This window comes from Ammodytes marinus (assembly GCF_949987685.1).
Source record: "Ammodytes marinus genome assembly, chromosome: 4".
Classification (NCBI taxonomy): Eukaryota; Metazoa; Chordata; class Actinopteri; order Uranoscopiformes; family Ammodytidae; genus Ammodytes; species Ammodytes marinus.
This window is the reverse complement of record NC_137233.1, coordinates 12,222,554-12,236,926: the sequence shown is the minus strand read 5'-3', so window position 1 is coordinate 12,236,926 and position 14,373 is coordinate 12,222,554. Positions and strand designations below refer to the sequence as shown.

Genomic DNA, 14,373 nt, shown 5'->3' with positions numbered 1-14,373 from the left:
TCATTAAGATTGTCCTGTTCAATTGCAGTGTCTCGCCTCAAGGCAGAGAAATATGAAGATAGAGATTAGCAGTGTCACAGGAGTTATGTCTTTGTAGAAAGAAAGAAAGAAAGAAAGAAAGAAAGAAAGAAAGAAAGAAAGAAAGAAAGAAAGAAAGAAAGAAAGAAAGAACTTCATATCTAAATTCAGCGTGGTCAATTACTGGTAGTAAGTAGCCCACACGGAGCCTGCCAAATTGAGCCGAGTAGGTCGAGACACTTGAGTGACTTCTCTCCTGGTGTGAGCGTGGCGGGGACAGATGGACAGGAGATGCTGGAGTTGGCCCAGCAAGCTCAGTGTCAGTCCATCCGTTCCATCCCTGGCTCCCGCTCAGCTCAGCCGGACGTATACGGTTAGGCAGCCAATGGAGAGCACCCACCTCATTATGACCCCTGTATTAGGATCTGACATGGCTGTCTTCATTTAACCTTTACTTATAGCAGGAAGTCTTGCTGAGAAAACACCCTGTTTACGTTAGCTCCAGCCAAAAACACAGTTGCCTTTGAGCTAAAGCCATCATGAGGCATTTCACGAAAAATATTTGGTTGATTTTTTTAAAAGAAAAATATCAGAGGAGGCTGAATTGGCTGCTGATGTGGAGATGGAGAGGAGAGCACAATTGAAGGAGCCTTAGGGAGAGCCAGAATGGAGAAGCTTCTAGTGGCACATAGGCAGGATTTAGGGTGATATAGGCGTCTGAATTTATGGTCCGTCCTCCTATGCAGGCAGTTTTATTACTCCATTAATGGACTTCGATGAAGTAACGGCGTACGTGAAGCCACTTTATCTAGAATGTTCGCCTCACCTGCACTTAACATCCGTCTTTATTTTGAGCTAAAAACCAGTGTTTTGTACCAAATTAGCTTGTTTTGTCTCATCTGTATGAGAAACAACTTGCACCATACTATAATATACATCATAATGGTTATGACAAGAGAGAGAGGGAGAACAAAACAGTAAACACATCAAACATCCTTTGTCGTGTGTCCTAACCTATCCATCGTGTTTGAGGGACATTGTTTGTCCCCTGGAAATAACTACATAAAATATGCTAATGAAATTAAAGAAGGAAGTGTGTGGCTTGATGCTGCCTGGCTCTGAATCTCTAATGACTCCCTGCCATCCCTGGAAAAGCCTGATTAATTTAGGAATGTCGGCGGCAGTGGAGAGTGATTAATTTCTCTTGGATTCAACCATTTAAGCAGACAAGGCGGAGGGGAGAAAGGAAAACAGGGAGCCCAGAATTTGGACGCATAATTAATATATTTGGATCATTTAATTAGCCACTCAAACAGAGGGAAGACACTGCTACAATGTGTCACTGCTTTGTTCAAGTAATAGGCCTCAGTTAGTTCTCTTGTACAGAGAGGCGAATATAATGAGCCCCCTGTTGATGGGAGAACATTGGACCATCTCTCGCTAGCAAATATGGGCAGACAGTTTGAACAAATCATTGATTGTTTCTTTGATGTCTCATGTGTCTGACTAAACAGAGTTAGGGAGGGAAAATAAGCACGTGTATTTAAAAGGCTTCACATGAAATGTCTAATGATACTCTATTTGAAAAGAATCAAACATCTCTATTTTTTCTTTCAGAAATATGTGAAGATCACCTGAGAGGGACGAGACATTTTTTCAACTTATCTTTTTCAGCGCAATCCTGCTCCTCGCTGAAACAAGATCCCAGGTGTTTTGTCTGAACTTGGTATTTTTTTCGGAGCCCTGTGGGGATGGGAACCTGCTTGGATGAGGGATGGACTTACTGCGGCCTAACTAGAGGTCACGGTCCTCCAAAGGTCATGTCATGGCCCCTGGCCCTGTGGCTATTATTGACTCTAATCTCTTTGAATCAAAAGACGACTGTCGGACAGACTCTGAACAACTTCCAATCGGAGAGGAGGGAGTGGTCGCTGAACCACCTGACTATGCATCAGTCTACTGGCGCTCTGTACGTCGGAGCTGTAAACCGAATCTACAAGTTGTCAGCTAATCTCACCCTCCTGGTGTCCCATGATACTGGGCCAGAGTATGACAACAAAGCCTGTTATCCTCCACTGATTGTTCAGCCCTGTTCTGAGCCCCTTGCCTCCACTGACAATGTAAACAAACTGTTGCTCATCGACTACTCTCACAACCGGCTGCTGGCCTGCGGCAGTCTCTACCAAGGCGTCTGCAAGTTGATGAGGCTGGACGACTTGTTCATCCTGGTGGAGCCCACGCACAAGAAGGAACACTACCTGTCCAGTGATAACCGCACAGGGACCATGTTTGGGGTTGTGGTGCCATCGCAGGGTCAGGATGCCACTCTGTACATCGGCACGGCCGTCGGTGGCAAACAGGATTACTTCCCAACTATCTCAAGCCGCAAGCTGCCTCGCGACCCAGAATCCTCTGCCATGCTGGACTACGAGCTTCACACAGACTTTGTTTCCTCTCTCATTAAAATCCCCTCGGACACACTGGCCCTCGTCCCTCACTTTGACATCTACTACATCTACGGCTTCGCCAGCGGGAACTTCGTCTACTTCATGACCGTTCAGCCCGAGACGCCCGAGAACGGAATGCCCTCCGGTGGTTCCCCCGGTGACCTGTTTTACACCTCTCGCATCATCCGCCTCTGCAAAGGTGACAAGAAGTTCCACTCGTACGTGTCACTTCCTGTGGGCTGCGTACACAGAGGAGAGGAGTACCGGCTGCTGCAGGCGGCTTACCTGTCCAAGGCTGGCAGGGTCCTGGCAAAGTCACTCAACATCAGTGCACAGGATGATGTGCTGTTTGCCGTGTTCTCCAAGGGACAGAAGCAATGCCACGACCCTCCGGATCACTCGGCTCTCTGCGTCTTCACCATCCAAGACATCAACACGCGCATCAAGGAGCGGCTGCAGTCCTGTTACCAGGGGGAGGGAAACCTGGAGCTGCACTGGCTGCTGGGAAAGGACGTGCAGTGCACCAAGGCGGTAGGTTGACTGTAGAGAGAGAAAGGCACCAAACAGTTTGATTTTTTACTTCTAAAAACACACACTCATACTGCATTTAGACCAACTATGAAACCCACATGATGGTGAGCAGCATGGATATAGATTCAATTAAATTTGGCTGTTTGATTATACACCACCATGTTTCTGCCAAATGAGGTGACAGCCGGCAGGCGGCCAGAGCTGTGCTGAACACACCATTCAGATTTTCAGGAATCCTATGAGAGTAGAAGAGATGGAGGAGATTAATAACACAATGCTAATCAGAGGAGTTTTGTATGGAGCTTTGATTTTGTTCAGGGGTTTGGGCACTGACTCCCGCCTTCGTCTCCTTCCCCTAACTCTCCCTCTCCTGCTCCCCATCTCTTTCTATCTACCATTGTCGCTGTCAGCAGTATCTGAACCCTCTGAGACCTGTTCTTGATCTTAAGAAAAGGGCTTTCTTGTAAATGTCCAAGTCTGTGCCTTTGTGAAAGCTGTAATTCTGCATAATGAGTGGCTTTCATGCAAACAAGTTCAAAGGGAACCATGAAAACAATTATATTCATCACATCCATTGCTCTCGAGGCTCCTAACATGTACTTTGATTCCACCCCTCCATCAGACAAATAAGATGTTATGTTATTCATAAACGCACTGAGGGAAGACGGAAATGAATAATAATCTGTCACTGCGTAGTTAACCAGAGGGCTTCATATCTAAATGGACTGTAGATTAAATGCAATGGTTCAGCTTTGTTAAGATATATTTAGATACTGTGTGTCTTTGGTTACATTATTAAATACTCAGTGAAAGATCAGAGTAGTCTGTCGGAAGATAAAGATTTGCGCTTTTTGATGCCAATGAGTGATATCAGATTCTCTCTATCCTGTGTCAGGATTATTAGATGTGCCTATCTTCAGATAATTAAAAAAAAATACTGAACTTGTTTAATTCTTCTGCTTTGCTGAACTTTACTTGTTTTTCTATAAACATTAGACAATTCTAATTTAATACATTGACCAATTACTGGGATAAAAAGACAAAGAGGGTCTACAGCCATGACAAAAACTCTGTGAGGCAGTGCTATTGTGTCAGGAGTGCTTTAAGCTACATTCTAATGTTAGCTAAATGCTAACATGCTGACACAGTGATACATGTTTTTGTTTTCCATGCTCACCATCTTAGTTTAGTTGCAGGTGGTGTCACTAGATAACATGTCAGAGCATTAAAAAGTAACTTGGAGGTATCCTCTCAACACCATAGATATCTGCACAGACTCTCATGGCAATCGATCCAATAGCCCAAGAGTCAGTGCGTCACCAAACTCTGTAGGATTCATCGTCTGGGGAAACAGAACATTTGTCCTAAAGAATCCCTTATATTTTCTGATGCTACTTTCAAAAAGCTCATCATTGGTCTGAACCTAAAACATTCAGCAGCAGAATTTCAGATGGACCATTTTGATAGCAATCAATAGCAAGGAATGAAACTGCTAAAACAAATATTCACATAAGCGGGTGATATATTTGGTACAACTATAAGGATTTGAAGCTCACATATGAACGAGAGAAAATGGCTTATTTTAAAGCAGTGTTGGATGAGATCTGAAGTTCGCTTCGCTGATCACATTCAGTAAAGCTTAATCACATTGCTTGATGAGAGAAAAAACACAGTTAGGACTAACTTTTGCATAAAAAGCAGGGGGATGTGAAATAAGAAATTAGCTACCCTAAAAAGTTAGATCTGTAGACTGTGACAGGCAATTAGCAAAGGTTTGAGGTGCATGGCAATAGATGTAACATGACTGCTTAGCATGCTGCTCTCTTTGATGCCTAATCAAAACTTGACATCTCTTGTGCTGTTTGTTTGTGTGAAGTCAGATCAAGCGATCTTAAAATCACAGAAACAGGTGCAAAACACACAGCGTTACTCGTGTTTGCCATCAGCAATTAGCCTGCTCTATAAATCCGCCCGCTCCCAGGCTTGTTGATAAACGCAGCATGCAGCCCAAACCCTTTTGAAGTAACCATTTTTAACCCTGGAAATTGGGCACTTAATGCAGGTTACGCTTACCAGAAGTCAGTTTGAGTTCTCCTCTAACATTCGCATGTGTCTACAGTGATCTCAGTCATTTCTTCTGGCTCCCGCTTGCACTCTTGCCTTTCTCTCCCTCTCTTGTTACCTCCACTTCCCCTGCTTATATCTGTCATCCTCACTCCTCCTTTATTTCACTCTTTCCCCCCTTTTCCATCATTCCCTCCTTTAACCTCTTCTCCCGTTTTCTGCCCCCCCCCCTCCCAAAAAAAAAAAACACTTTTCTGCCCTCACATTCCTAATGGTTTCTCTATCTCTACCCCCACACCCCTCTCTCCATGCAGCCTGTTCCCATCGATGATCACTTCTGCGGCCTGGATATCAACCAGCCGTTGGGGGGCTCCCAGCTGGTGTCAGGGCAGACGGTGTACACAGAGAGCATGGACAGGCTGACCTCTGTCACCTCCTACGTCTACAATGGACACAGTGTGGTGTTCCTGGGGACCAGGAGTGGACGGCTGAAGAAGGTAAGATCAGGGATAAATGCTAAAAGATACTGGTGAACAAGACAGGCTTGAGTTGCCTTCTTTTTTTTAAAACTGAAGGCAGAAACTCATGAATTGTCTGGTTATAAAGAGTGAATTGCACATTTTCAAGAGACACAGTATCCTCCTGATGACAAATACATTACATGCCTTATCTTCTTGAAATACAACACAGATTTCTTGAGGCGGCTTTTGGTGACCCATTTGTGTGTTCCGACAGTATATCTTCACGTTAAAGGTATTGAATTCCCAATCCAGAAAGCAGCTTTGTTTGTGTATATAACATATGATACTGATGCAGCACAAATTGCATTAATTTAAAGCCCCAAGTACAGACATAATAACTCTTTAATTGACATATTTATATGATAATTGTGACAAATGTTTGCAGCTTCTGCTTCCCTGTCAACTACTGTTTGACTTGGGCAAAAAAAATTAAAGAAATAACCCACCCTTCCTGAAAAACAATGTCAGGAAGAATTGCAAATTAAGATGCAAAATATTGAATGAAAGAGAATGGGAACATAATTCTTAATCAAAGTTACATCTGCTTAGATTTTAGAGCATGTTTTTAATAAATGCTCCCTGTCTAAGAAATGCCTACATCCATCAAACTCCAGCGTGTAATGCAGACTCTGTGTTAAAGGCACAAGCCGGGGCCAAGATATCTCTGTGACATCATTGTGACATCATCAGAATTCGTTTTTCAGGCTGAATAAATCAGAACAGAAAACTGTTTTTTTGATATTTATATGAAAAATTGGCGGAGTGAACCTTTACATCACTTTAAAAGGTTTCTGCCACCAATCTCCATGAGACATCATTTGTCAATTGTCCATGAGAAATGCATCACCTCATTTATGTACTGTAATGATGCTCATAAATCCATGAACACTAATTCATGCAATAATTTGATCAATTAATGGCCTCATTTGCACAACTGGCTGGGTTTAATGTATCCTGGTGATAATGCTTTTGAAGAAAGGTGCAGCATTCATGCAGCACTACATCTCACGCTTCAGCCATTGAGCTTGCGCTCTCAGACGAGGACAAATGGACGTAAATTCCCACCAATGCCTACTTAAACCAAAACTGAAGCATGTGTCTCTTCCTTTAATTCCTTTGTATTAGCAGCAGGACATTACTGTATGCAGCTCTAGTGCCTCTCGTTTAACACTGTCCTGGTGGATTTAAGCTTGAATAGCTTTTAGCACAGTACTTAAAAGACCACTTCAGTGATGTTGATCTCTGTGTACTGACATGAACTTGTACATTTCTACAAACACCATTACACACATGAGTATGTTTCACTCCTCTTAAAATGTTTTTAAGAATACTTGTCTGAGAAGTCTAATTTCTGTTTCCCTGGTTTCAAAGCCTTACATTAGTTTCCTATTATTTTGTTACCTTAAAAGTCTTCTTCTTTTATCCTGATTTCAACGTTTCATAGTCGGACTTTTCTTTTATTTAGGGAAAGTCTGGTGGTATCATTAATTTGTCTTAGCGGCGACAAATCCAATGCAAAGACTAAAACCAACAACAAATACTATTAATATTGTCTGTGAAACCTAAGCCTCATGTAGATTATTCCTAGAACTCCATTGCTGTCTGCAAACTTTTAAACATAAGCTGTTGCACTGGGTGACATTTTTTTCCATTATGATAATATGGTGATATGATAATTTGAGTCATCCAAGATACACTGATCTGCTGCCTTATGTACAAATCAAACACCCAATGTGTAACTGGAAATAATCCTCAACAAATGCACATTTTACTGCCATTTGAGTAAAGTTTGCTTAAAATAACAGAGTTCATCTTTTCTCGGAAATTAACTTAAAGCTGAAAAATGAATGTATATACAGAACACCTGAAATGTTTCCTGAGCTGAAGTCAGCAGGAACAAAAGGGGCTCAGTGCCACAGAACGTCGGGGGAAATTCAGAGAAGCATTAAGAGATTGATTAGAGCATTGTTGGTTTAGATTTTTGCATTGGATTTGTCAACACCATGAAACATATAGACTATTGCCTGCATTATCCTTTAAAGTATAACTTTAGATGTCCTTATTTCAAATCAAATCTATGTTTCCTTTTGTTCCAAGTGTAAGTTCAGTTCTCCTGGTTTTAAGTCCATCTTAATGATTAAGAGATGCTTTTTTTCTGCCACTTGGCTGTGCTTGCATCATCCAGTGTTGGGATTGAGGATGAATACAGAGTAGGGCTATGATTGAAAGGAACTAGTTCAAACGACTTGTCTTCTGAAGGAAAAAGTGTATAGCTGTCCTGAACCGCTGCGGTCGAAGTTGGAGAGAAAAGCCTGCTTTTTTACAGAGGGATGCCAAACAATAAAAACCCTCAAATCAGAATCCCCTGGGGAATAATGGGTATAATAGTGCAAAGCAGATTCACAATTTTATCAGTAAATATATTAATGGTTCTTTCTATAAAATGTCAGTAAACTGAAAAATGAAATTAACTCAAAAATATTAGTTTTATTTTCAGATAACAGTCCAAAACCCAAGATATTCAGTTTACCATCACATATGACAAAGAAAACCTATATCACCCACTGAAAGCGTTCATATAGCTTTACTGTAGGATCATACAAGGCCCCGAGACACAAGACGACCTCGTTCTGAGAAGGTTCATGAAGTAGATTTAGCTCATTGTCCATCATGTTTCAACTCAAATGCACAATTTAATGATATATTAATATTATAGTCAGGTTCCTATAAGGCTCATTCTTTGATCTAACTGGATTGACTTGGTAGCACCGCAGGCTCTGCTTACTGCACAGTTGTACAGCGTGCAACCGACTGAGGAAATGTGTGAGAGGACTTTTGTGACATTAGCCTGGGGCCCTGAGTCTTATGAGGAGCAATCTGTCTGACACAAAACACACACACACACACACACACACACACACACACACACACACACACACACACACACACACACACACACACACACACACACACACACACACACACACACACACACACACACACACACACACACACACACACACACACACACACACACACACACACACACACACACACACACACACACACACACACAGGTCCAGATTGGGAGCACAGATAGCATCCCTCCAGCTCTCTTTCATTTGATGAGCCATCGGGGAAAAAGACAAGAAGAAAGAGCAAGAGAGAAAAAAATTAGATACTCAGACAATATGTTAAGTGAGGTAAAGAAAGAGAGACAGATTTAAGAACAAATAAAAGGTAAAACCCAGAAGAACCCAGAGCAAAAGTACATTTTACACGTGTTCAGAAAGTCAGCAGCAAGTTTTGGCGAGGAAAGGGAGGAATCCATCATTAGTGCTTTAAGTGCTGAGCGCTAAAGGCTGGGGTTTGTCATTACACTGACAGAGCGTGTAACCATGATTCAGACTCCCAGGAGCCTCCGAGGACCATGGGTCACCTCTCCAATCCTATTCCATCACCCCAAATGGACAAGCTCAGTGGAAATAGGGCATGACAATAAATGCCATCAGCGGATCACTTCGGCAGCGGGCCATTGCAAAGGTCAAGACTGCCAAAGGAACGATGTAACCAGGGTGAAAGGTCACAGGATTAAGTCTCACCACAGAGGTTCCATATGGATCATCAATGTCTTTCGATAAGGCTACTCCTGTTCCAGATGTAACAGGACATTTCTATCATCACCTGCCAACGTTTTGTTGCCTTAGGTGGGTGATTTTAGCTGAGTAATATGGCCCTGTGGGCTGAGTACAAAAAGGGGCTGTTGTACTTTGTTTGACGTAAGCTAATGAGGTGAATCCAGGTAAAAGCCATTATCGCTCACCGATCTTTATAGAAATCTATTCCAGTCTCCAAGCAGTAGGCGTAGAAAGAAATGGGCAACGCTCTGGGATATTGATGGCACAAGTGCAGTCTCTTAACAGCTTTAAACGATTATTTGCAACAAAAAAGCAAATCAAATCAAATCAAATGAAATCAGTTTTATTTGTATAGCCCAAAATCACAAATACATTTGTCTCAGTGGGCTTTACATTTCATACAATATGATATCTGATACAATATGATACAATATGACACCCTGCCCTTACACCCTTAGCTCGGCTGAGAAAAAACTCCCAGTAAAAACCCTTTACCGGGAATAAAAAAAAGCACATTTCAGTTCAGTTCAGTGGCGTGGCTCCAGTCATGCGATGTTCCGAAACAAATGTGAGCAGAGTAACAGACAGAGAGACAGAGCATGAAGCTCACAAAGAAACCAGCAGCGCCTGAGCTACACATTTAAATCAACACGAATCGAGAGAAACATATAAAAATGTCATACACGCTGATGCTCATACAGGAGCTGGCTTGACTCAATGGACTGGGAAGAGTTGAATTTAGTTATGTACAAACAGCTTTTAATGCCAAATCCACATGGATGAAATTAGTTCAATTAATTACTGAATCCTCTTTTTCGCCAACCAAATCAGTAGCTTTCAGCATTAGCGCTCTCTCAATTGGTGTAACTTGATTATAACTCAGCAACTGTACGTTGCCTCCAGGTTTAAAGCTAAAGTAACTGCAGCAGAATAAAGTCAAACAAATGAAGATGTAATAACTATGTATGAGACAGGTGGTTGCTGAGCTATTGACCTTATAAACAGTGCGTTTCTATGTCTGGTTTTGCGCTGTATTAAGGGAAACTTGAACCACAAAGAGACTGACGTTACTACTGAACTGCAGACAGTCAGCACCATAATGTAGCATAATGAATTGTGAAATGACACTTTACTGATGCGTGTGAGTGAATCATAATCATTGACAACTGACTGAACTGAACTCAACAAAACGATTATAATCAGTAACAGTGCTTAGTGTTTAGTTTTGTTCAGTTGGTGTGTTGACGCAAACACCTACAGCGTAGGTTTTGATTTTTAGTTCAGCATTATATTTCACCAGTTGACAACATAGATGTACGTGATCAGATCGGATCAAGCTTTAATTATATCCCTGACAGTAGCTGTGTTTACTGTCTGTCTTTCACTGTGTGCATTACAGCAACCATGGGGTGGTTCACAGTGTCTGATTACTGAGTAGGAGACTGTCATGGGTGTACACATTCTTTTCTAGGCAAAGTGTGATATCGAGAGATGATCACAGTAAGCATAATCATTTAGGTGGATATGGTTTTGCTTGATTTGGTAGACTAAAATAGACAAAGACCAGCAAGTACTTTTCCTTCAACTTGTTCATGTTGATTTCCCTCAACAATCTCCACCAGCATCCAGTAACACTGTGGATAAAACACCGGCAGCCCAAGCGGACAAATTACATTCTACGTTTATATTCATATAGCTGTGTACTGTACACTGTAACACCACTACCTTGTTACAATAAATTCCCCTGTATACAGAGGAAATAAATGTGGTCGTATATGGATGGGCTGGGTGTGGAGACAAACGTTATATACAATATACTGCCTAGCTCTGTACATCTAATGATCAATTATTCGTATTATATTAGCTTAAAAATTAAGACCATAGAGTCAAATATCCGGGGTATATATCTTATATATTCCATTGTTTGTAGGAAGGACAGCAGCTTTAGCAAGCAAATATGCAGCAAACACACAGCAGAATGACATTATACCTATGCTTACCCTGTGGCAGCCTCAAACACATAACAGGTGTTGAGTGAAATTGTTTTTCCTGAGGAAATGTTTCTGCAGAGCACAGTCATTCTCAGAAGGATTGCAAATGGCATACAAAGTGGAAGTGGATTCCCGGACGTGAGTGTATGAAGATGTGGACTGTGCAACTCAATGTCACAACGCTTCTAGTTCCTACTAATATTTGATGTTTTTAATGTGTTTCCCATTTCAGAGGGGGAATCATTTATGTCAAATGTGCCACAAAGTAAATGCAGTTATATTTTAATACATGATTAAAACCCTTAAGTCTGTGCCAGAAATATTTCACTTAAGCTAGACAATACTTTTGGCAGACTGAGGGAGCGAGGTCTGGTGGGGAAAACTGTCCTTTAACTGAAGCATTACAAATTTGATCCCTGCAGCTGCATAAACACTACTTTTGAGAAGTATACTGATGCTTTCTCTGTTCAGTCCTTGTAAGAGAAGTAGCTCAGTATGGTAAATATCATTTGAAGGATGCACATACTGTATTATGAAGGGGGTGCAGCGTTGAACAAAATAAAAGCGGACCAGCACCATTATCTCAGTGGCCGCTGCTACTGAGCAGCAGTATTTCCCCTAGAAAGGGTTGGAAATGTTAAGCTCACAGCAAATAAAGCCGTAGTCAAATACTCTTATGTGAACATAGGCGATTCATTATGGCTTATTTGAGAGTTTACCGGGTTGGGGAATTGTTATCAGCAAACGGCTAAACAACTTGGACTTTTCAAAGTCACGGTTTGTAAAGGGGGCCAGGATGGAAGGGGAAGATTTGGTGATTAAAATCACTAGAATGGAGTCTCTGTAAAGGGAGAGGCGGAGGCAGGAGTAGGTGTGTTTGAGGCTTAATAGAAAGAATTTTCATTACTGCAGAAAGGAAGCTGGACCTGGGGGTACAAGGCTCCAGAGCTGATCTCCATTAGGGGTCTCAGTGCAGCTGAAATAGTAAATAGTTCTAAGAGAGGCAGTTTTGTGATGAAACGGAAAGGTGTCCATCTGCCTGCTTTTTCCTGACTGTTTTGTTTCGCATCCCCATCTCTCTCTCTTTTTCTCCAACCCTCTTTGCCCTTTATTCCCTCTCTTTTCTTATTTTCTACTGCTCGGTCACACACATGGAAACACACGAGAGGACTGAGGCTGCATTGCGGTCAGGAAAATGAAGAACATACGGGGTGCTATGAATTGTTCCACTGTCAGCCTCCCACTGCTTTTGTTGGTGGGCCATGGGAACCCGACAAACAATGGGAATGATTGCAGGGAACGGGGGCTGTTTCGGACGAGGACAGGAAACAGAGAACAGGAAATCATGTCCTCAAGGATAGCGGAAAGAAGCAAACACGTATAAAGATTGAGAGGAGACTGTGGTTAAGTTGTAAAAATTTTGGTATGACGAATAACTGGAAGCTCGCCATGCAGCTGAAGGCTGCGGCAAACTGAAAACTTGGATGCTGCTGCAACCGAAGGATCCAAACAATAACTTCTAAAAAACACACATGCATGAACATGCAGTCACGTCATGATCTCTCTACCGACTCAGTCAGTAATGGCGTTAAGGTTTGGTCCCCTCTATACATACAGCGTATCTATTGGCTGAGATCAATACACCTCTCTTTTGTGACAGTAGTTAATGTGATGGCAGAATGATAAGGCCTGTCCTTTAATACAAATATCTCCACCTTTTAGTGACCCGCCCCCTCTCATGATGGCTTTCTTTTCATGAGCCGCTGCAGCTCAGCTCTATTCTGAACTCTGCCTAATTAGCATTCACAGGGCTGTGATGGATATATGGGTTAATCAATGCCCACTCTCCTCAGCTGTCGTCCTCGATCGGACCATATGCACAGCCACTCAACCTTAAAGGTGGCCAGTCTGGCCCGTATGTCGCTGCGTGCCCCATGTCACAATATTGACTCTAGCCTGTGCCAAAATCGGTCTATTTTGGAGTCTGTGTACATCCACTTTAGATCAAGTCGTGCGTGTATTCTCATTCTGTGTTCCCTTTTCCAGTGCAACGGAAGATTTATGTGTGGTTTTGGGGCTTCTTTACTTCTGGTGGTTTAATGTGAAAAACAATACTTTTTACTTTAATTCAGATGTCTGCATGTAAGAGCACACATTTCCAACAAAATGTCACATAGAGACTAAAGAAGACTGAGTTTGTTGCAAACCAAATGAACCATCATCCTCACGTCTGGTTCAATTTGAACAGACGGGTCTTCAGGGACAGATGAAACCTTGTCAGAGTGGCAGATTGGGAATGATTGGTTGCACAGAGTGCTCCGTGCCTCCTGGGTCATCATCCATATGTTTAGGTTAGCTTGGTGCATTTGAAGGGGCAAAGACCGTCTGGCCACATATGGACACACTTTATTTTTCAGATTGGACGGAGAATACCACATAAACATAGTAATCATCTGCTTTACAAGGTTTCCCAAATCTGTGGTGGAAAAAGCCAGGGGTTCAGGGACATTTACATGTTTACTTCCTCTCAGCATGAATAAAATCATAGCCTGAAATTATTGTAAAAATCAATCCCATATTTAATTACTCATTGTAGAGACATGTGGGTGAGTGGATCGCCCATGTCAGGTCTGGCAGATTTAAAACGGAGCCAACCCGTCTCAAGCCAAGTGCCATGTTAGAAGTCAGGGTTTTCTGTTTTGTTTTCTTTGGCTCTCACAGGATGAGTATTTAAGATGCAAACCCCGCTAGCGAAAGGGAGGCTGTTTTCTTTTAAAGCGCATGGGCTCACATTTCATATCTTGTTTGTGGAAGCCATACTAAGCTGGGTTGTTTATATCAACTCAGGTTTTTGCAAGGGAATTTCAGCAGCAGGAAGGATATGGCAGGTATTGGCTTAAATATTATTCATGCTTTAAATATATAACCTTGTCATGAGACACTGGAAAGATTGAATAAATGAGAAGCTCACTGAGGTCATGTGAACATGGGATTGATGGCAAATCAGTTCAGTTCCTCTGTTGACATGACATGGACCACAGAAGGTGAATCTCCTTTAGTTTTAATAGGAAGTTTGCTGCAGTTTTTGGGAAGATATGTAGTCCTTGATAGCGACCTTAAATAAATTCCACTTTAATAATATCTACTTGGTAACTTCTAGCGA

General features: G+C 42.0%; 1 protein-coding gene across 1 annotated transcript in view; it reads left to right on the top strand.

The window, feature by feature from the left end:
- Nucleotides 1–1,769: 1,769 nt before the first annotated feature.
- Nucleotides 1,770–14,373, top strand: part of LOC307248876 (plexin-A2-like) — a gene marked incomplete at its 5' end in the record, with an annotated part of 58,079 nt that continues 45,475 nt past the window's right edge. Inside the window, 2 exons of the mRNA XM_080025414.1 lie at nt 1,770–2,996; nt 5,375–5,557. Coding sequence (XP_079881540.1) covers nt 1,770–2,996; nt 5,375–5,557 — 1,410 coding nt within the window. The remainder of the gene's footprint in view (nt 2,997–5,374; nt 5,558–14,373) is intronic.